This window comes from Cnephaeus nilssonii (assembly GCF_951640355.1).
Source record: "Cnephaeus nilssonii genome assembly, chromosome: 4".
NCBI lineage: Eukaryota > Metazoa > Chordata > Mammalia > Chiroptera > Vespertilionidae > Cnephaeus > Cnephaeus nilssonii.
The window spans coordinates 72,871,324-72,894,110 of NC_137075.1; the positions used below are offsets into that span (position 1 = coordinate 72,871,324).

The window sequence follows — 22,787 nt, forward strand, 5'->3', positions numbered from 1 at the left end:
AATGCTAGTTACAAATTACTTAGAAATAGTGTTAATCTACTAGGAATTCTGGATGAGTTTCTTTTCTAGTTTCCTTTCTTCTATACTGCCTTCTACCTACTGGAATATATTCGGTAGGTTCAGATTTCTTTCTTTTAAGCACTAATTTTATGTATAGAATATTGACTAAATAGAGTATTGAATATTTTCTGAAATTCTCTCTGTCCACTGAGTCTAAAATTCACCAACTTATTTTCTGGCCTATACACCATGGAAAATGGTTAGTTTGCTTTTGTTATTCTTTTTTTAAAAATATATTTTTATTGATTTCAGAGAGGAAGGGAAAGGGAGAGATAGAAACATCAATGATGAGAGAGAATCATTGATTGGCTGCCTCCTGCATGCCCTGTACTGGGGATTGAGAACGCAACCTGGGCATGTGCCCTTGACCGGAATTGAACCCGGGACCCTTCAGTCCACAGGCCAATCCTCTGTCCACTGAGCCAAACCGGCTAGCCAGCTTTTGTTATTCTTGATCTGTACATTAAAAACTAGCTGAAATGAGAGTTGGTAGAGATTTAGTGAACTGATAGGAAATGTTTCTATTATTTGCTAGAATTATATGAGTGTAAGTAAAAAAAAAATTGCCTAAAAAAAAAAAATGAGAATCGTAATCAAATGTGTATTTCTTTCCCATAGAGCCTCTGTTATGCACCTAAAACCATATTGGAATCTGCAGAAGAAAGCACAACCTCTTCAAATTAGCAAGGAAAATCTGAGAACTTCCATGAGCCACCAAGAGGCTATAAATGACAAAAAATGCAAAGCTAACTACATGAAATCAAGTGTCTTTTCTTCCACCTCTCCTGGTAAAGCATCATCTCGAGAGCCTTTTGGGGTCCTTTCTCCAAATGTTCTGTGCAGCATGAGTGGGAAGAGTCCTGGAGAGAGCAGCTTGAATGTTAAAACCAAGAAGAATGCACCATCTGCAACAATCCACCAGGGCGAAGAAGGGGAAGGGCCGCTTGATATTTGGGCTGTGGTGAAACCGGGAAATACCAAGGAGAAAATAGCATTTTTTGCAGCCCACCAGTGTAGCAATAGGATAGGATCTATGAAAATAAAAAGCTCCTGGGATATTGATGGGAGAGCTACTAAAAGAAGGAAAAAATCAGGGGATCTTAAAGAAGCCAAGATACAGTTAGAAAGGATGAGGGAAATCAACAGCAGGTGCTATGAGCCTGAGCCTTTTGCGTGTGGCATTGAGCACTGTTCTGTGCATTACGTGAGTGACAGTGGGGACAGTGTCTGTGCTGGGAGGCCTCTGTCGGTCATACAGATGGTTGCCTTCCTGGAGCAAAGAGCCAGTGCTGCTCTGCTGGCCAGTTGTGCGAAAAACTGCACTAACTCCCCTGCCGTGGGGAGGATTTCTGGGCAATCCAGAGGTGGGCCTCCAGCCTCTGAGCCCTTGTCTGCCCCAGGAGCTTGTGAAGAACCCATGGAAAGGGGACATCCTGAAGCTGGTGAACCCCAGAGTGAGCCAGTCCGCGTCCTCGACATGGTAGCCCGGCTGGAGTCTGAGTGCCTGAAGCGGCAGAGCCAGAGTGAGCCTGGGAGCCTCTCGAGGAATAACAGCTTCCGTCGAAATGTAGGCCGGGTGCTACTTGCAAACGGCACTCAGGCTGATGAAGGCAAAACAGACAAAGGCGCTTTGGAGGCCCCTGTGTCTGTGGACTGTGGCCCGTCAAGAGCTGACCATTGTTCTGTTGAGGGGAAGCAGGCCTGGGATGGGGCTCCTGCGGGCTGCCCCTCATTGCCAGCAGGTGTGAGTTTCCACATGGATAGTGCAGCCACAGAGCCAGATCAGCACCCTGCTGTGAAAAACAGCAGTAGGTATGATGTAGAAATGACAGAGGAACCTGAGCCACCTTTTCCTCCTCGAACCTGTCCCCAAGCCATTGAGTTGCCCACAAATGCTGTTGATTGTATGAGTCGAGAAGAGCTTGTGCCACAAAATCCTGATCAGCGAAGAAAAGAATCTGTGTGCATTAGCATCACTGTGTCCAAGGTGGAGAGAGACCAGCCTTCTAGTTTAAAGTCCTGTGGAGACCCACTTCCAGGGAGGCTCTTCTTTTTGCTGCCTGGTCAGCAGCAGTCAGACTGTTCCCAGATGAATGAAAGCACAACCCGAGAGTCTCCAGAGGCCAGCCAGCCTGATGCTGCTGCTGAGGGTGGCAGTGCATCTGAGGGAAAAACTGTTTCAGCTGATTCGCTCGTCCCAGTGCCAGCCCCTCCTGTGGAAAGTACAGTACCAGTGCTCGAGGCCTCCAGTTGGAAGAAGCAGGTGTCTCATGACTTTCTGGAGACCAGATTTAAAATCCAGCAGCTTTTAGAACCTCAGCAGTACATGGCTTTCCTGCCCCACCACATTATGGTGAAAATCTTCAGGTTACTTCCCACCAAGAGTTTAGTGGCTCTTAAATGTACCTGCTGCTATTTCAAGTTCATCATTGAGTACTACAACATCAGGCCAGCAGATTCTCGCTGGGTTCGAGACCCACGCTATAGAGAGGACCCTTGTAAGCAGTGCAAGAAAAAATATGTGAAGGGGGATGTGTCCCTGTGCCGGTGGCATCCCAAGCCCTATTGCCAGGCATTGCCTTACGGGCCAGGATACTGGATGTGTTGCCATCGCTCTCAGAAAGGCTTCCCTGGCTGTAAGCTGGGGCTTCATGACAATCACTGGGTCCCTGCTTGCCACAGCTTTAATCGGGCAATCCACAAGAAAGCAAAAGGGACTGAAACTGAAGAGGAATACTAAAAGTCTATGTGAGAGGCGACCAAATGGCTGATTTTTAATACTGCAAAACACCACCTAGACTCACTGTTCAAGTGAGTGTTGCCTCTCAGAGCCGTCACTAGGAGAATCTGTACCTGTTCCTTCAGGACTGCTGTTGCTCGGGCATTTTTTCATTTACAAGCTGTACAAGAAAACTGGTCTCATTGTTTTATAGTGGCGCCTCCCCTTTGATCCAGGGTGAAAGCTCAGTTTGATTCAGTTGGCTGTGAATAATTATGCCTGTTTTCCCAAATCATATCCATCCTCAGAGGACGAAGACTTGCCATCATCAAGGACGGACAGAAAAGTTCACTGCAGATTGTGCAGGCCGTCCCCAAAAAGGGGTTCCAGAAATTTCTGAGCACTGGCAGACACCATATTTGAAATAAGTGAGTAGTGTCCTATGGAAAGAAGAGCAGCAGTCATGGATGAAAAGTATGCTTATGAAGAAGTCAGGCACCTTACCTTAGGCCTTGTATGCTTGATCCTGTGAGATTGATGTTTGTGGATGGAGATGGATTTCATGCCCTGTGGTGTTTACAGTGTATATAATGGTTGTGTTTTCACAGGGCTGTGAAAGTGCACATTAAACCCGAGCGCCTTTACCTTAGATGAGTGCTTTTGGCCCCTCTGTATATAACACGATTAAAATCCATTTATGTATAGTGGACACTGACGGAATATCATCACCACAATGCAGCTAGGATAGTGTTGCGGCTACAATTGTGTGTGTGTGTGTTTTTTTATTGTTTTAAATTTGTATATCCTGTATAAAATATGAATGTTTTGAAAATAAACTATGAATGTTTCCTGTATAATATATGAATGTTTCTGGTAAGAAATTCTAAATAGTTAAGAGTACCTGTTGAAAAGATACCAAATAATGGTTTAACTGGACAACCTTAAAATTAGCATAGAGAACAATCCTACGTTATATTTTAGTGATTCAACAAGATTGAGAGATTATATAGTCAGATTATAACATTCTTGTCTACTTTATTCTGTCTGGTTACAAATTTTTTTTAATTTCAATAAAAACATGCATCTTAAATGGGACCTGAGTTGCAGATTTTTTCCCCTCCTTGTTTCAAGTAACAAAGAAGGATATTGTAAATTGAGTTGTAAGAATTAAAAATTATTTTTGAATTGTTATGGGGAGGGGGAGAGAATTTTTTCTGCTATTGAAAAGAGACCATCTATATATATAAAAAGCCAATGACCGTAATGCTGGAATGACCAGTAATACTATGACACCCACTGCAGCCAGTGAACCGGCCAATCGGGGGGTGGAGCCGGCTGGCCAACCTCCCGCGGCCACTCCCCCCTGGCCAGCCCTGCCCCTGATTGGACTCTCCCACCCCGATGGAGGGCAGGGTGGCCGGCCAACCCCCGCGGCCCTTCCCCCTAGCCAGCCCCACCCCTGATCGGCCCACAGCCCCCTCCCCCTGGCTGGCCCCCCTCCTTATCGCCCCCCCCCCCACATTCCAGTAGGGGGCGGGGCTGGCTGACAAACCTCCTGCAGCCCCTCCCCCTGCTCGGCCCCCCCACTCCAATCAGGGGCAGGGCCAGCCAGCCAACCACGCTTGGCCCCTCCCCTGGCCACTGACCCCCGATCGCCCCCCCACCCCATTCGGGGGCAGGACCAGTCAGCCCACAGCCCCTCCCCATGGCCAGGCCCACCCCTAATCGGCCCCCCACCCCAATCATTGGCGGGGCCTGCCAGCCAATTGCCTGCAGCCCCTCTCCCCAGCCAGCCCAGCCCTGATCGGGCCCTGATCAAGGCGGGCCAGCTGGCCAACCTCCCACCGTCTCCTCCTCCCGACAGGTCCGGCCCTGATCCGTCCTGTTTGAGGCCGGGGCTGACCTGGCCCCACCCATGCATGAATTCGTGCACTGGGCCTCTAGTTTTAACATAACAAGCTTACATTTTTGCAACCCTTTAACACTTGGAGTTTGTCATCTGCCCAACAACCACTGTATTTCCTGTTGGATGAGGTGTTATCTGACATTCTTACAACTTGTCTGGGCATAATTAGTTAATTGTTCAGAAGTCAGTCAGATGTATTCAGGCCTGTGATCATGTACTGCTAGTTGGGGCTGGGAAGTTTTGGGCCCCAGAAAGCTGCTGTGGAGGATCTAAAAATGTGGTGGCTTGAGATCAAATACCACCAAAAAAACCTTCCAACCTCTGTAAGCTCCAGGCTGATCGGGAAGTGATGAGTGAGGGCTGTGCTGTGATGGTCCCAAAGAGAAAGCTGGAAAGGTTGAGTAGGTGTTGGCAGGTCTGCCAGCAGCACCGAAGCCAGGTGGAGCAGGAGTCACCTATGGCTGAGGCCGTGGTGGCCCCTTTGGTTTCCTCCGCCCTTATCCTTAGGCAGTATCTGTTCCTCCCTGAACTACACAGTGTTTCTTGATGCTGAGCAGGTCTTCCCTGTTAGACACGTAATAATGACACTTCTGATAAGCTGGATCCTGCAGGCTCACTGATTATGACAGGACTGAGGAGAGGCTGAGAACACTTTCCTTCTCTGGTCTTTGGCCCCTCAGGAGGCCCTCGTGACACCGTCCTTGCCCCAGGAGAAGCTCCTGCTGATGTCCACACACCAGGAGGGGCTGTTGCACTGGCACCACAGTCTGACTTTGGGCATCAGCAGTGAGAAGGAGAAGAATTCTACAAATCCCAGAACCCAAGGTACTTCAGGGGTAGGCCAGGGTCAAGAGTACAAAACTAAGCAAGACACAGAACCCTTCTTGGTTTGAAGAAGGGTCATTTTGTGTTTGGGATCAGATTATTTGACCAGCTCTTAAGAATCAGGAAACCCAGACTAGACCCAACTGAACCTCCACGGAACCAGCCCCTCCAGCAGAGAGGTGGGGATTTGGGGCTGATAAGCTCCATGCTGTGTCATGGCCAGTTTCTTATCAAGGTTACAGCTTTGCAAACGTGGCTGTGTCTGTTTTCCTTTTCCCACTGGATTTTAGTAAAGTTAATGGTGAGGGTCCTTCCTCATGACTCACCTCAGTTGAGGTATGTTGGAAATGCTTTTTTCTCTTTTAAAAATTTTTTTCTTTCAATTACACTTAATATCACTATTACATTAGTTTCCGGTATAAAACATTGTGGTTATATATTTATATAGCTTATGAAGTTTTATATGACTATGGATGTTGGAAATGCCTTTCAGCCTGAGAATCCCCTGGGCTGAAGCTTCCAGTGTTTGTCCTCCTTCCCTGTGGTTTGCTCTAAACCGGCAATCTCAATGGACCTTCCTATTAGGTTTGTTGTGATTCCGAATGTAGGATTAAAGGAGACACGCACATACAGGACTTACAGTACAGTTCAGTGTATGGTAAGTGCCCAGCAAGTTAGCTATCATTGTTGGCTCAGGGTGGACACACAGGATAAATAACACTCTTGCTTGGTTTTTCCCTACTCAAGCCGTTCCAAATCTGGTTTTCACATGGGACACAAGCTGTGACTCTGAGGAGCTGAACTGACCCGGAGCAGAGGACACGGTAAGAATAGCCCAACCCCATCTTGGCATGCCCTTCTCCCTTTTGAATGATGTGGCAGGACCCAGTTCCCAGTGCTCTGTGTGAACCATAGAGGATTTTAGCAGGTGGCATTAAGGGTAGCCCCTCCCTGGTCTTCATTTCTCCCCTCAGGAGAAAGATGCTGTGCTTCAGAGCCCCCTAGTGCCACGCTGGGGAAACTAGCCCATTTTCTTATTTTCTTCGTCACAGGCTACCTCCTTCCTACGCCTTGAGTAGATCTTAGACTTGTAAGAGTAAACAATGGCCCTGACCGGTTTGGCTCAGTGGATAGAGCGTCGGCCTGCGGACTCAAGGGTCCCAGGTTTGATTCCAGTCAAGGGCATGTACCTTGGTTGCAGGCACATCCCCAGTGGGGGGTGTGCAGGAGGCAGCTGATCAATGTTTCTCTCTCATCAATGTTTCTAACTCTCTCTCCCTCTACCTTCCTGTCTGTAAAAACATCAGTAAAGTATATTTCTTTAAAAAAGAGTAAACAATGTGGGCATCAGGATCCTAGCCCTTCTCCACTCAAATAAAGAAAACTTCCCCTTAGCTTTTGCTCAGAGGCTCTGATCCACTTGGCCTAGTTTTTATCTCCTATCCCTCACTTCACCATTTGGAAGAAAAAACAAGATTCAGAGAAATCTGGAAGAATCAGAGAGCATCTCCCCCATCTCTGGGCAGTTTGACTTTGTCCCTTGCCCAGCGGAGATAGCCAAGGAAGAAATGAATTGGAAATGGACAAAGGGCTAATATTGAATTTCTCGGCCTTGTCAAAATGACTGGCTTTAAAATAGCCATGTGACAGGATCGATCAAATTGACCACATCCCTTTAGCACATTGATAGCTCTGCTCAGGAGGTATCTTCTTTGGGACCCCATCACCAACCTTGGCCTGTCCACTGGGTTTGGCTGGGTGTACCCTGTGAATCTATCATTTCATTCCCCTTTTTGTATCTGGACTTCACTCTGGGCCCAGAGAGGGCAGCTTGGTCATGCCATCCCCAGTGCCTCCAGTACACCCTCCATAACATGTTTTTATTCCCCTCTAGTGGCCATCTTAATATGAGGGGTACAGGCAGATTCTTACTGTTCTGTGCTGTTTCCCATCTAGTATGAGAAGCCTGAAGGGAGGATAAAGGGATCTAGGAAGCTCTCCTCCGGCCACAGCTGGCCCCATTGGAACGTTCTTAGTTAGGGATGCTCCACGGCAGCCTGAGGACTTCTGCTGGGTAACAGTCAGTGTGCGTTTGGTGTGATCTGGGTTCTGCTGTTGCCAGGGACTCCCCTGGCGGCAGGCTGCTTTGGGCTAACTGCAGAAGGTGAGGGTTGGAGTTCCCTTCCTGGGCTCTATCCAGCGCCCGCCCCCCCCCTTCTAAGTGGACTTTTCAGGGCCTCCCTGTCAACTTTTTTGGATTGACTTCTAACACTTTTTATTACATGGGCATTCCCAGGCATTTTCCAGGGCTTTAGTTGCCTTCATTCCTTCTTCACTCAGCTGACTGGCTGTTCATCCTCTCTTTCATCCCATAGCCTGCCACAAACGACAGAATAAAGCCACTCTGCACCAAAACCCTTCTTGCCATATACTGCAAACTGCACCAAAAGAGCTGGTGTTATCTAGCTCTTAGTGTCTGTAAGGGACCACATTCTCAGCACCCCACATGACACTCTGGGAATTGGATAGCTTCTATCCCTGTTTTTCTTTGGGTTCAGACAAGCTAGTGTTGCAATTTCTGTGAGTTGGTGAAAGTACCTGTGTGGGAAATGTGCAATCCCTTGTATTGACGTGCACGCCATTCCTAAATTTGTGGCCATAGCTGGTGTTTGCACAACCTCATGGGAAGAATAAATATCACTGTGGTTATGCACTCTTGGGTGACATCCACCGTATTTATAGCTAACTGGCTTAAGGGAGACCAGTTAGGCAGCACCCCAATTTTAGATGGCTTATTTGACCTTAGTGTTATTTTAGAGGAACAGAGCCTCTTGAGTTGGTAGCTGGGAGCAGAGTGATGGCAAACATACACTGCAACAACCCGCTCAAAGGCCCCACACCCACTCTTTAATTAGCAGGGAACAGACATCAGAACCAATTAATTTTAGGTCTCTTTGTCTCAAGTTTTTTGGATTAAGGTGGACTATAAGAAAGTTAAAAATTACATGGTTCTACTAAATTTTGCTTTTCTCTTTGGAATGACAATACACAGCAGGGATTAGGTCCTAATTTGGGGTAATGACATACCACTAAAATTACTCTTGGAAGTCCTTTGTGTTCATCACCCAGTAGAGGATGACATAGTTTACACATTCCCCAGTGGTGGGAAATGTGTAAACTGTGTAAGATGGGGTACTCCTGTGGAGAGACAAGCGGTGTGCAGAAAGACTCAGGGAGCAAAAAGATCCCACCTGCCAGTTACCTGACATAGAATCACCTGTGCTATTTAAATTATTTCCCTCCTATCTGACCTACCCCCATCAGAGAATCAAACAGTTGTTTTACAAACTGGAATTTTTAGATGTCTGTTAAGTAGTATAAAGAGACTGATACAGCTCTTAAAAAAACTTAGTTCTGATACCCAGTTTGCACAACTGAGTGCTTGAGGTTTGGTGGGAGGGTGTGGATGGAGCCAGGCCTGGCCCACCCAGCCCTCCCACTTCTGGGACTGAGCTGTGGGCCTTCCTCACCAAACCCGCTACGTAGGCAGTTGAGCATGATTCTGCTACAGGCTGTGTGGCCTGCCACGAACAGTTCTATTCCAGCCCTGACTGACTCCTAAGCAGAGATGGTGAATTGGCTGCCCTAGCACCCAAGCTGGGACCGCTCAGAAGACCTCTTCCTTTTCGATGACCAATAGTCTTGGCCCCAGACCCCCTCAACTTGCTTCTAGTCTGTGCTCCTTAGAGGAATCTCCATATTGTTTTCCATAGTGGCTACACTAATTTATATTCTCAACAGTGTATGAGGGTTCCCGTTATTCCACTTCCTCTCTAACACTTATTTCTTGTCTTTTTTTAAAACTTGTCTTTTAAAATATATTTTTATTGATTTCAGAGAGGGAAAAGGAAATAGAAACATCAATGATGAGAGAGAATTCTTGATCGGCTGCCTCCTGCACACCCCCTACTGGGGATCAAGCCCACAACCTGGACATGTGCCCTTGACCGGAATCGAACCCAGGACCCTTCAGTCTGCAGGCCAACGCTCTATCCACTGAGCCAAACTGGCTAGGGCTTCTTGTCTTTTTTATAATAGCCATTCTAACAAGTGTGAGGTGGTATCTCATTGTGCTTTTTGACTTGAATTTCCCTGATAACTAGTGATGTTGACCATCCTTCCATATACCTGTTGGCTGCCTGTATGTCTTCTTTGGAAAAGTATCTATACAGGTCCTCTGTCCAATTCTCAATTGGATTTTAAGTTATTGGTCTTGAGTTGTATGAGTCCTTTATATAATTTGGATATTAGCCTTTTATTGGAAATAATCATTTACAAATATCTCCTTCCATTTCATTGGTTGACTTTTTGTTTTGTTGGTTTCTTTTGCTGTGCAGAAGTCTTTTATTTTCGCCTTTATTTCTCTTGCCTTGAAGTGAAGTTCACAGAACATCTCTGAAACCAAGGTCCATAAATTTAGTGCCTATGTTTTCTTCTATGTATTTCATTGTTTCAGGTCTCACATTCAAGACTTGAATCCATTTTGAGTAAATTTTTGTATATGGTATAAGATAGTCGTCTAGTTTCATTCTTTTGAAAGTGGCTGTCCAGTTTTCCACCACCATTTATTGAAGAGCCTTTCCTTTTGCTCTTGTGTAATCTTGGCTCCTTTGTTGAAAAGTAGTTGTTCATATATGTGTGGGTTTATTTCTGGGCTCTCAGTTTTGTCCCATTGGTCTATATATCTGTTTTTCTGCCAATACTATAGTGTTTTGACTTCAGCTTTGTTCTTGTTTAAAAATTGCTTTAGCTACTTGGGGTCTTTTGTGGCTCTACACAAACTTTAGAATTTTCTGTTCCATATATGTGAAAAATGCTATGGGGATTCTGATAGGAATTGTGTTGAATATGTAGATTTCTTTTGGTAATATGGACATTTTAGTTATGTTAATTCCTTTTTTTCCAATTACAGTTTACATTCAGTATTATTTTATACTAGAAGCCCGGTGCATGAAATTTATGCACGGCGGGGGGTTGTCCCTCAGCCCAGCCTGTACCCTCTCCAATCTGGGACATCCCTCTCACAATCCAGGACTGCTGGCTCCCAACTGCTTGCCTGCCTGCCTTCCTGATTGCCCCTAACCGCTTTTGCCTGCCAGCCTGATCACCCCCTAACCACTCTGCTGCCAGCCTGGTTGATGCTTAACTGCTCCCCTGCCAGCCTGTTTGCCCCCAACTTCCCTCCTCTGCCAGCCTGGTCATCCCTAACTGCCCTCTCCTGCAGGGTTGATTACCTCCAACTGCCCTCCCTTGCAAGCCTGGTCCCTCTCAACTGCCCTCCCTTGCAGGCCTGGTCCCTCACAACTGCCCTCCCTTGCAGGCCGGGTGCCTCCCAACTGCCCTCTCCTGCTGGCCATCTTGTGGTGGCCATCTTGTGTCCACATGGGGGCAGGATCTTTGACCACATGGGGGCAGCTATATTGTGTGTTCCAGTGATGATCAATCTGTATATTATTCTTTTATTAGATAGGATAGAGGCCTTGTGCACGGTTGGGGGCCAGCTGGTTTGCCCTGAAGGGTGTCACAGATAAGGGTGGGGGTTCCCTTGGGGTGTGGGGCGGCCTGAGCGAGGGGCCTGTGGTGGTTTGCAGGCCGGCCACGCCCCCTGGCAACCCAAGGGGAGGCCCTGGTATATGGGATTTATTTTCCTTCTACAATTGAAACTTTGTAGCCTGGAGCGGAGCCAAGCCTGGGGCTCCGGCAGCCATTTCTGTGGCAGTTAATTCACCTTCTACAATTGAAACTTTGTAGCCTTAAGCGGGTGAGCCCAGCCAGGGTGTGCAGAAAGCTTTGCTTCCCCTGTTGCCGCCGGCAACCCTGGCCTGCTCTCTCAAGCTCCATTCTGCTGCCATTTGTTTGAATTTGTTTACCTTCTATAATTGAAACTTTGTAGCTTGAGTGGAGGCTTAGGCCTGCAACGGCTATGGAAAGCTTGGCTTCCTCTGTTACCTGGGAAACCTTGCTCTCTGTGGCTGCAGCCATCTTGGATTGGGGTTAATTTGCATACTCGCCCTGATTGGCTGGTGGGGGTGTGGCTTGGCTGGTGGGCGTGGTTTATGTAGCGGAGTGATGGTTAATTTGCATATTACCATTTTATTAGAGAGGATTGGTTTCCTATGTTCCTAATACTGGTTAGACAATCATATACTTTATAAAGGGGTCACCCCCCAATGTTTCCAGTACCCACCTGTCACCATTCATAGTTATTACAATATTGACTATATTGCCTATGGTGTACTTTATATCCCTGTGACTATTTTGTGACTACCAATTTGTACTTCTTAATCCCTTCACCTTTTTCACCCAGCCCCGCAACCACCTTCCCATCTGGCAATCCTCTTTGTTCCCAGTATCTATGAGTCTGTTTCTGTTTGTGTGTTCATTTATTTTGTTCTTTAGGTTCCCTATATAAGTGAAATCAAATGGTATTTGTCTTTCTCTGACTTACTTCACTTAGCACAGCTGTGGATTTACTCATGCTGTCACAAATACTAAGATTTCATTCTTATGGCCAAGTAATATTCCATTGTATATGTGCACCACCATTTTTATCCTTTCATCTATTGGTTAAGTTACTTGGGTTGCTTCCATATCTTGGCTATTATTAATAACTAGAGGCCCAGTGCATGATTGAATCACGCCGAGCCGGAGGCTTCTGAAAGGCCTGGTGCCGGAGCAGACAGGCACCCAGCTCCCCCACTTTTGATGGTCCGCGGCCGCTGAGGGGGGCTACCCTGCTGTTGAGAGGCGCAGGGGGCGGGAGTCCCACCCCCTGCGCCTCTCAACGGCCGCTGAGGGGGGCTGCCGCGGACACCTGGCTACCCTGCCGTTGAGAGGCGCAGCTGGGTGTCCGCGGCAGGCCCCCTCAGCAGCCTCGGATCTGGCCGTTGAGAGGCGCAGGGGGCGGGACTCCCGCCCCCTGCGCCTCTCAACAGCAGGGTAGCCCCCCTCAGTGGCAGCGGATCCATGCCTCTCAATGGCCGGATAGGCCACCCCAAGTCCCGCCCCCCAGCCTCCCGCCGCCCAATCGTGGGCGTAGCGGAGTGATGGTAATTTACATGTTACTCTATTATTAGATAGGACTAGCAGCCCTGTGCACGAATCCGTGCGCCAGTAGCTCACTGCCCGCTGCCCACCCTTCTATACCTTCCCCACCTCCTCCTTATAGCTAGCTGCCCTGCCCCCTCCTGTAGCTCTCCGCCACCCGCTTGTAGCTCACTGCCCCACCCTCCTGCAGATCTGTGATCCGGTTGCGTGGTTGGTCGTTACACCTCACGGCGTAACGGATAATTAGCATATTCCTCTCTTATTATATAGGATGCTGCAATGAACATGGAGGTGCATATATCCTTTTGCATTACTGTTTTGGGTTTCTTTGGATATATGCTCAGAAATGGAATCCCTGTTTCCTAAGGCAGTTCTAGTTTTTATTTTGTGAGGAATCTCCCTACTGTTTTCTATAGTGGCTGCACCAATCTGCACTCCCAGCAACAGTGCACAAGGGTTCCCTTTTCTCCACATCCTCACCAACAATGTTGACCTTCATCTTTTCATATGTTTATTGGCTGTCTGTATGTCCTCTTTGGAGAAGTGTCTATTTAGGTCCTCTGCCCATTTTTTAATTGGATTGTTTGGGTTTTGAAATCTTTCTAAATTTTGAATATTAACCCCTTATAGGATGTATCCTTGGCGAACTCCCTTGCTGTGAAAAAAGCTTTTTAGTTTGATGTAGTCCCATTCTTAAAATTTTTCTTTTGTTTCCCCTGCCTGTGGATATATATCAGAAAAAAATACTGTTAAGAGAAATGTCAGAGATTTTACTGCTTATGTTTTCTTCTAGGAGTTTTATGGTTTTGAGTCTTATATTTAAGTTTTTAATCCATTTTTAGTTTATTCTTATATATCATGTAAGAAAGTGGTTTAGTTTTATTTTTTGGGGCATATATTTGTCCATTTTCCCAACACCATTTATTGAATAGACTGTCTTTATCCCATTGTATGCTCTTGCCTCTTTTTTTAATATATTCATTGACCATATAGGAATGGATTTGTTTCCAGGCTCTTCATTTTGTTCTATGTACATATATGTCTGTTTTTATGCCAGTATCATGCTGTTTTGATTAGTACAGCCTTGTAATATAGTTTCATATCATGTAACATTATACCTCCAACTTCATTTTCTTTCTCAAAATTATTGTGCCTATGTTTATCTTTGTAGCTGAGATGGGTCTCCTGAAGGCAACATGTAGTTTTTAATCCATCCAGCTACTCTTCCTTTTGATTGGTAAGTTCTGTCCATTTACGTTTAAGGTGATTATTGATATGAGGACTTACTATAGCCACTTTATCTTTCGTTTTCTGGTTGTCCTGTATTTCTGGTTGTGTGTTTTATGCCCGTGTAATTCATTAGGTTTATGTTAAAAATTGTTCACACATAGTCCTTTTTCTTCTGATTGCATCTTATCTTTATTTACCTGTGCAAGTTCAATCCTTTTTCTCCTCCCCTTTAATGTCCTGTTGTCACAAATTACCCCTTTTTATGCTATAAATTAATCCCTTCCTAGAGGACTGTTAAAAGATACCATGTCACCGTAGAACAAGAGCATCATGTGATGGCTACCAAAGAAAAATCCATCTTTAGAGAAATTATGTAACTGGTAAGCAACCAGTTTCCCAGCTTCCTAAAGATGTACCGTTATGAATACCACCATGATCAAAAATTTCTTTTAAGTATTAGCAGGCATTTTTCCTTGCTTGGCAAAAAATCCTTAAAAATATTATCCTATAACTTATATAAAATTATCCAGGGCTAGATCTCATTCGAATAATTAGTTTGAAAAAGACATACATATTAGCAAAATACTGGTAAAAGGTTTATTGTAATAATACAATAAAAGTTTAGAAAACATTTGTATGACTCAAACTGGTTTGGAAGTTGCAGAGCAATGGGAAATTCCTGCAACATGACACCACGGAAGAGAGTCTCAGACACTGTAGTTCTTTTAACAGCATGCCACCAAATGCTTTTTTCCAAATTACCAACACACGAATCCTTAATGCATCCTGTCTGCTAGACCCAATGCTGACATGTTTTTCGTCTTAACGTACAGATGTGCAAAACTTTTCTTAGTCATACTCCATTACAAAAGTCTTTAGCAGACCATTTTAAGCAGCCTATTGGTGCCTCTGGATTTTTATTAGTATTATTTTGTTTCAACAAATCATTTTAATGTGGAATAAAGGACCAAGGTCTATGGCTTTTTGTTTAAAAATAAAAACCAGCTTCAATTTTTAAAAAAGCTGTTTATATATGGTTCTGGCACCTACATGAAAGAATTTAATGAGCAGCAAAAAGAATAGAAAAAAGTGGTTGAAATGTATACTTAAGAATATTTACAGGGTGGATCCAGTGCAAAATAAAGAAAACCAAAATACCTCAGCAGTGTAAGCCAGTATGTTGGTGTTCATAACCACTAAAGGGTTTGATCATTTAACCCTAAGTAAAGTGCCTCTAGTTGATAACAACAAAATATACCCTATCAATCCCTACATTTCCCATATCCTTGCACGGTTTGTTGAATTACTCTAGTTATGAGTTTGTGATCTCTGGATTCTGTTCTTAAGCTTCATCTCACATTCATGGTTTCCGAGAGGCTTACTTAAGAACAACCATGACGATTGTGCATCTTGCAGCTCAAGTCAAGCTCTACTCTCAAGCCCCAAATCCCAGTCTTTCAACTCTTGAGACTAAGCTCTTTGTGAGGGTTAGAAGTACCTGGTAAGTCTTACCTCATGGAATTTTACGTTCACCTGGTGTTTGTTAAGTCAACCACTCTATGAATTACAGGCCTGGATGGTACAACACAAGCCCAGCAACATAAAGCTAAGCAGTTAAAAGAGAGCCTATTTCCTCCTAAAGTGGCAAATTCATATTCAGGGAACTTGGGACTCCTGGGTAGGAATAAACAACCCTTCTGCAACTCTACCCCAAACTCTGCCAAACACTAAATATACCAATAGCAAAAGCTATATAGCACCTCGGGTTTGGAGGCAAAGATCATCTCTAATAATTACAACGAGAAAAGAAGCTAGGGCAGGGCAAACCCCCAAGTGATTTATCTGAGGTACTATCATGCTAATCACACTAACAAGATATGGTAATAATGCCTGTTAGGAATTTTTCATAGGATTTCTTTTTGTAGTTACATAGGATTTTTTTGCAGTTATTAAAAATAAACTACTTACATATTTGTACATAATGCCTCTCTACGGTTTTCTTAAAAGATTGTCACTAGAGAATGACAAGAAAACGAGCTGAAAATGGTCTGTTGGTGAGGAAACATCCTTCCCTGGAGCTTCTCCCAGGAGAGAGGAGTACCAGCTATGATTTCCTCTGCATTTCTGAGGAAGGTAGTGTCCTTAGAGCAACAAAGACTTCTAGGAAACAAGCAGGAGTTTTCCCTGGAAACACCTGCCGCCTATTAAATCCCTTAGAAACAAATTGGACACCAGAATACTAAAGGCCACTTGTGTGGCTTTTAACCTGTGCCCAGGCAGGCATTTAACTTACATTAGCAAACAATCTTAATGACTTAATCTTTCACTCATAGAAAATAAGTTTCATTTCAAACTGCACATAGTGTAGATGGTAGGAATTCAATAATCTAGGTAAGAATGAACTAAATTCCACTCAGAATATAAGAAAATAGGTTTACAATCTCTAGGACATTATTGCAGCTAGAATTTCTTCTGTTCATGAATGTGGGTCCTAAAGAAAAGAGCTTAGTTTCTTTGGTGTGTGGGGAGAAAGAAAAACAGGAATGTCTGACGAGCTACGACAGAGCAGCACAAGTGAAATAATTTTTAAACTACTCCCCGCCCCCCGCCCCTGCCAAAAATACTACCCTTCCAAACAAAACCAAAATCCTTGACCTAAAAACCAAACGTGACCAAATTATAAAGAAATCAAGTATCTCAAATTGCCTGCTGGTTCTCTGTACAAAAATGATCGCATAAAAACAAACTCATATTAAACAGTTTTTTATCTTTCAAGTCCTAATCATCAAGAATCAGTTCCTTGAGATTCAATCTCTACAACATAAAGTGACAGTAATAGTCTCAGCATCACGAGGAACGACATGTCGGCCTGGTCTGGGTCCTCTGGCCTGTGATCAGCATCACGAGGACCAACATGTCAGCCTGTGTCTGTGAGTCCCCTGGCCTGTGATCAGCATCACGAGGACCAACATGTCAGCCTGTGTCTGTGAGTCCCCTGGCCTGTGATCAGCATCACGAGGACCAACATGTCAGCCGCGCCTGGGTCCTCTGGCCTGTGATCAGAGGGAGCCTAGATGAATTTCTGCCTCAACAGAACTGGCCTCGTGCACTGGTCCTCCTTCTACCAACACTAGTTTGCGTAGAAGGACCTTTGACCCCTCTGTTCTGTTATCCTCAGCATGTCTGTCACCACCATTGGCCATTTGACAAAGAAATGCCTATCTCCCTGCTTTAAACAACAACAAAAATAGTTTAGCCTTAGACAGTTTGGCCTGTGGGCTGAAGGGTCTCGAGTTCGATTCCTGTCAAGGGCACATACCTGGGATGCAGGCTCGATCCCCGGCCCAGACTGGGGCAAGTGCAGGAGGCAACCAATCAATGTTATCTTTCTCACATCGATGTTTCTTTCTGGCTCTCCCCCTCCCTTCCACTCTAAAAATCAATGGAAAAATATCCTCGGGTGAGGATTAACAACATAAAAAAAAAGTTAAAAATACTTTTTGTTCCAGGCATGATCTTACCTAATACATAGTTTACTAGTTAACTTTCCTGATGCAAATCTGGCACGTTTTGATCCATGCTCGTTAACGGTGTCCAGTGTAAGCTTTAAACCAGGAGGTCACCGAGGCTGCAGCGGAGGAGATCATCCCGCCCGCACTGCTGCTGGCGATGGGCGGGGAGGCCTGGGTGCTCTGGCTCTGCGAGACTTCCACGGGCTGGGAAGGGATGTCACAAAACCGGGGGCTTGGCAAGTTCTCCCAGTCTGTGCCCAAGTCGGTTTCCTCATCACTTATGTGCTCGTCTCCACTCTCATCTGATTCTCCAGCAACTCCGGGATCCACAAATTCCATGGACTCCTCGAGGTCTGCTCGCACTTCAAAGGGTCCCGACCTGTGTGCCGACAGTGAAGGGTCTCTAAGACACCACCATTCTCACATGTGACAACCGGTGACAGAAGACCTGCTGGCACGGAGGAGACCCAGAGCTGTCACTGCACCCGCTCCCTAAGTCCGCACTGTCCACTCACTGTTGGTCTATAACTCAGTTTTTCTTTATCTAAATAACTGCCATCCAACTAATGAGTAACACCACACATCTCAATTCTACCTACTTTATTTGTGAAGACCCTGGACAGAAAAAAACCCATCCCCTGAGACCATCCATTCTGGTCCACAGTATGATTTTTAAACAACTGTACTATCTATACATTCCAATGACACAGTTTTGACAAAAACAGTCACATGATGTATATACTCAGGTATATTAATTAGTTAGTGGAACAAGTATCAAATGGTATACAAAGGAAATTAAGATGTTCTCTGCCTATGGAAGCCCTCAATCATTAAACTCAAGACCCAAAAGGGCTAAATGATATGGCTGTGTACACGTTAGCAAAGCCTCCTGGGACTGGTGTTAACAGCCGGCTCCCGCCCTTTTTAAAATCATCACATAATTTTCTAGGGACATGTTTATGCCATAAAATGAGATGTGATTATTTAAAATATATTCATCTAGAATAGTGCATATTCCTGCATGGTCTTTCAGTAAAAAATGTTATTGCCCAGAGTTCCCTAGTAACGTCTCCACCTCCAAATCTCTCAACCTTTCTCAGACCGGACTCCCTGTGACAGCCCCTCAGTGCTGCCGTGTGGAACAGACCCCACCAGACCTGCTTCTCCTTGTCCCTTCCCAGTGCCTGTCGCTCCTGCCTCCAGGGAGCCAGGCTGCATCTTCTCCAGGGGACTTCCTGCAACAGCTATAGGGTGGGACCAAGTCGCTCCAGCAGCCCCTAGCTCTCTATAAGGCCCAATGCCTCAGTTCATTTAAGAGGTTCAGTAGTAATTACTTAGGGAGAAATGACAGAGGATAGCAAAATAACAGAAATGAGAAATACCCTAGGAAAGTGCAGCCTGCCCTTTAGTCTGTGGTCCTACATTCTTTACAGTATAATGACCAAAGCCTAGCGTTGGCCTCCAAGCGCCTCCGCAGACCTGCACCTCTGACCCGCTCTTCCAGGGCCAACTAGACTTCAATCTTACAAGACAGCCCTGCTTCCCAGCTGGGACAGGAGTAGCGAATGTTGTTGTTCTGGGCACTGTTTTTAGGGCTTTACAAGTTTTCATTCTTTGGAAGATGTGCCACAGTGTTTCCCATTGGTCTCTAGTGAACAATTTACATTCCAAGAAGCCCCTCAGACCAGGGACTGCCAAGGTTCCCAGGCCTCCACCCGGCCTGGAAATCCTGATTTTGCAAGGGCTGAAGGGAACAAGAATTGGGAGGGGATTCTCCCCACAACCTTCCTTCCTCCCCTTGAAACTTTTCCCATAATCCAATAACCACTGCGACCTGTATCTTAGCTCTGAGTGCCCCTTTCCTGTTTCCTATGGTTCTCCTTACAGTTTACTTATTTTCTCCCTTTTTCCTTTTCCTTGACAAACAGGTCTACTCCAAAGACTCCACCACCCCCCCCACACACACACCCGCCAGATTCCTCTCCTCCAAGCTCCAATCCCAAACACCCGTCTGTCAGAGCTCCCCGACTGAGTGCTACTAACCGCACGCACTCTCATCTGCACGGTATCTGAGCCAGTCAACCAGTCTCAAAACACGGCCAGCTGGGATTCCTCCCTTCTCCCTCACCCTCTTGCCTGACACCACCAAATAAGTCCCCTTCCCATCCTCAACGTGTCCCCCAGCTCTAGTCCTCCCTGTATCGCTACCACCACCAGCCAGCCCTACCCCCCACCCACCTCAGCTTGCCGAAGAACTGTCCCTCTCACAGTGTTTGCCTATTAAAAATGTTCACAATTTGCCGGGCCAGTGTGTCTCAGTGGTTGAGTGTCAACCTGTGAACCAAGAGGTCACGGTTCGATTTCCAGTCAGGGCACAGGCCTGGGTTTCAGGCTCTATTCCCAATAGGGGGCATGCAGGAGGCAGTGATCAATGATGTTTCTCTCTCATTAATGTTTCTCTCTCTCTCTCTATCCCTCTCCCTTTCTCTCTCAGAATCAATTAAAAAAAAAAGTTCACAATTTAAGTGTCTTAGCTGGTCTCCCTCCTTTCCCAAACACAAGGCTCTTGGATTCTGTTCTGTTCAGTTGTGCTGTCTGGGGGTTAAGTCTCCTGACTCCCCCAGGCTCCCTCACAGGTCCAGGTCAGCTCTCCACCATCACTACTTCCTTTCTGCTAGGCTTGAGGCTGTCTTATCTACTCTTAGGGGCCTTCTTGGCATGAGACTGCTATTGTCTCCAGATCCCCTCTTGATGGTTTTTCCAGGAGACAGGCCGGAGTGATCCAGGGGTAAGTGGCACATCCCAGGCAGAGTCCCTCACTGGAGCTACTGGACCCGTTCTCTGCTTGGAACCCCCATAGCACAGAGTCCACTTGGCACGGAGCAGGTGCTCAATTAAGTACCTCACATGAAAAACTAGTGGATGATTCCTACAGCGGTCAGTAGGAACAATTTTAGGTCCAACAACTAGCCTACATTTCTGAGCACCACCAGGAGCAAAAGAGACCCTTACAGAGGCGGCTGGGACATTTCTCTACTCGATGCCCTTCTCCCATCACTTCCAGCATAATCTATTACCTGCCCAGCATGCCTGAGCCACACACACATCACACAGAATCAACTAGAAAAAGAATTAAGTCTTTCTGTTTAATGTCTTTGGGAAATACAGATTATAAAATAATTCTTCTAATTTTCAGTTTAGCTGAATAACTGACATCTTTTTATTCATGACCCTGGAGCCAGAGTATTCATTTTCTCATGATACAAGATATTATCCTTATCAATTAAGGCAACAAGATGATTGATCTTTTTGGCTTTTTAAAAGTCTCTTTTTGCCAAATAGCTTATTTCAAAAATATTATAGAATGTACAGCACTAAGAGTAAACTCTAGACTTTGGATGATAAGGTGTGAATGTAGGCACCATCAGAGTAAAGACGGGCTCAGATAAGACTCGTCAATAGGTAACAAATCCAGGGGGGGATTCTTATTAGGAGGACAACTGCATGGTCCCACACTGCAAGGAAGGCAGCAAATAGGAATTACACAGCGGCGAAGTGAGAAAGCATCTTGACTGTGAGTGAACATCACCAATAAAGAAGGACAGATCGTCAAATGTGCTACGTGGAGATACTCCCACCTAGGAAGTGTCCCAGCCTAAAATGCATAGCCTGCATCTCATTGCAAGGAAACACCCAATCGCAAAATGAAAATAATGTCATAAAAGACAAAGGAGGCTGTGAAAATGTTCCAAATTTAGAGGCATAGCAATTAATGTACCACCCCCGACTCTAGATTGGATCCTGGAGGGGGAAATGCTATAAAGGACATTATCGGGTGCACTGACAAAACGTGCATATGGGCAGTAAATTATGATAGCCATGTTAAACGTGCTGATGTTGATAACTGGGCTGTGGTTAAGAAAATTCCCCCACCTTCCAAATAAAGAAGAGAAAATATCCCCATGTTTAGAAAATACACATTGAACTATTTAGGGGTCAAGAGCCATGACATATGTAACTTATTCTCATAGAGTTCAGGAAAAAAATATGTGTGTGTGTGTGTGTATTTATGAAGAGAGGAGGGAGGAAAGGGAGAGGGATTGCACAAATGACCAAGCAAATGGGGTAAAACACTAACGAAGGTGAATCTGGGTAAAGGGTACATGCATCTTTGTACTATTTTTTAATTTTTCTGTAAATCTGAATTTATCTCAAAGAAAAATAAGTTATGTTGGATTCAGGATGGAATCCTCAGTTTAGCTGGTCTCCATGGAAACAGGAAGTCCCACCCAAGTTCCGTTACCAGTCTCTCTAAGCCTGACTGAGGGAGGTGTGGAAAGGGGGTTCTGAAGCGCTGACCTCCTGGTTCACAGACCAGGAAAGCTCAGATGTGACGAGAGCCTGGCTGTGTGCGCACGTCTCTAGGACAGAGCCCTCTAAATGGAGGCTGACTCAAGGGCTAGCCCAGAGAAAACTCAGATCCCCAAGGAAGTCCACCCTAATATAAGACTGCCAGTTTTCCTAAACCACCACCAACACTGGATATCATGTCCTTTCCTTTTTGCTAAACTGACAGATGAAAACTTTATTCCTGATTGAGGCTAATGATGTTTTTTCATGTGAATTCTGACTACTTGCATTTCTTTTGTGTGAACTGCCTGCTTGAATACTTTCTCTATTTTTTTATGAGGTTGCTTGCCTTTCTTTATTGACCTGAAAGATTTAAGTAGTCTAGATTTTAATCCATTGTCTCTTATAGAGATTGTAAAATATATCTATTGCTTGTCTTTTAACATTGTTTATGGTATCTTTTACCAGAGACATTTAGAGTTTTTCCATAGTAAAATATCTAACTCCTTTCCTTCATGGTTTTTGGGTTTTGTGGCTTGCTTGGGAATCCCCTCCCCACCCTATGATTATAAACACTGCCTTTTCTCCTAGTTATAGTTTTTAAAATTAAAGTCTTTTATTTCATCTGGAATTAATTTTTTGTATGTGGAATGACATATAAATCCAACATTTTCCCCAGATGAATACCCAACTGGCCCATCACCATTGAGCTATTATGATTCAACATGTCACCCTTATCATGTATTATATTCCCACATACACAAGGGTCTGTTCCTGGACTCTCTTCTATTCCTCTAATTGCTCCACTGATTTGCATGCTAACAGGGTCTTGTTTTAATTACCTTTATACTATGTTTTAAAAGGGGCCAAGACCATCCCTTATTATTCTAGACTGTGCATCTAGTTAAACATTAGAATCAGCCTGTCAAAGTTCCATGAAATATCTGCTAAAATTCTGATCAGGTTTCCTTTTTGGGAGAAGTAGCACTTTTCAATACTGAGCCTTCCTCTCCTAGAAAATCACCACCCTGGCCTTCTTTCATTCAGTGCCACACCCCATACAGTGCTGGGCAGACAT

At 45.1% G+C, this 22,787-nt stretch overlaps 2 protein-coding genes across 4 annotated transcripts in view; one reads left to right on the plus strand and one right to left on the minus strand.

Moving 5' to 3' along the window:
* Positions 1–4,097, plus strand: part of FBXO34 (F-box protein 34) — a 68,744-nt gene extending 64,647 nt beyond the window's left edge. Inside the window, exon 2 of one of the 2 annotated variants that reach the window (XM_079768204.1) lies at positions 679–4,095. In XM_079768204.1, the coding sequence (XP_079624330.1) occupies positions 689–2,800 (2,112 nt within the window). In that variant the 5' untranslated portion in view covers positions 679–688 and the 3' untranslated portion in view covers positions 2,801–4,095. Of the gene's footprint in view, positions 1–678 lie in introns of both variants that reach the window. The other variant, XM_079768203.1, reaches the window with a different exon arrangement.
* Positions 4,098–12,558: 8,461 nt separating this feature from the next.
* The window catches only part of ATG14 (autophagy related 14), a 38,125-nt gene continuing 27,896 nt past the window's right edge, over positions 12,559–22,787 (minus strand). Inside the window, exon 10 of one of the 2 annotated variants that reach the window (XM_079768076.1) lies at positions 12,559–17,738. In XM_079768076.1, coding sequence (XP_079624202.1) covers positions 17,432–17,738 — 307 coding nt within the window. In that variant the 3' untranslated portion in view covers positions 12,559–17,431. Of the gene's footprint in view, positions 17,808–22,787 lie in introns of both variants that reach the window. The other variant, XM_079768077.1, reaches the window with a different exon arrangement.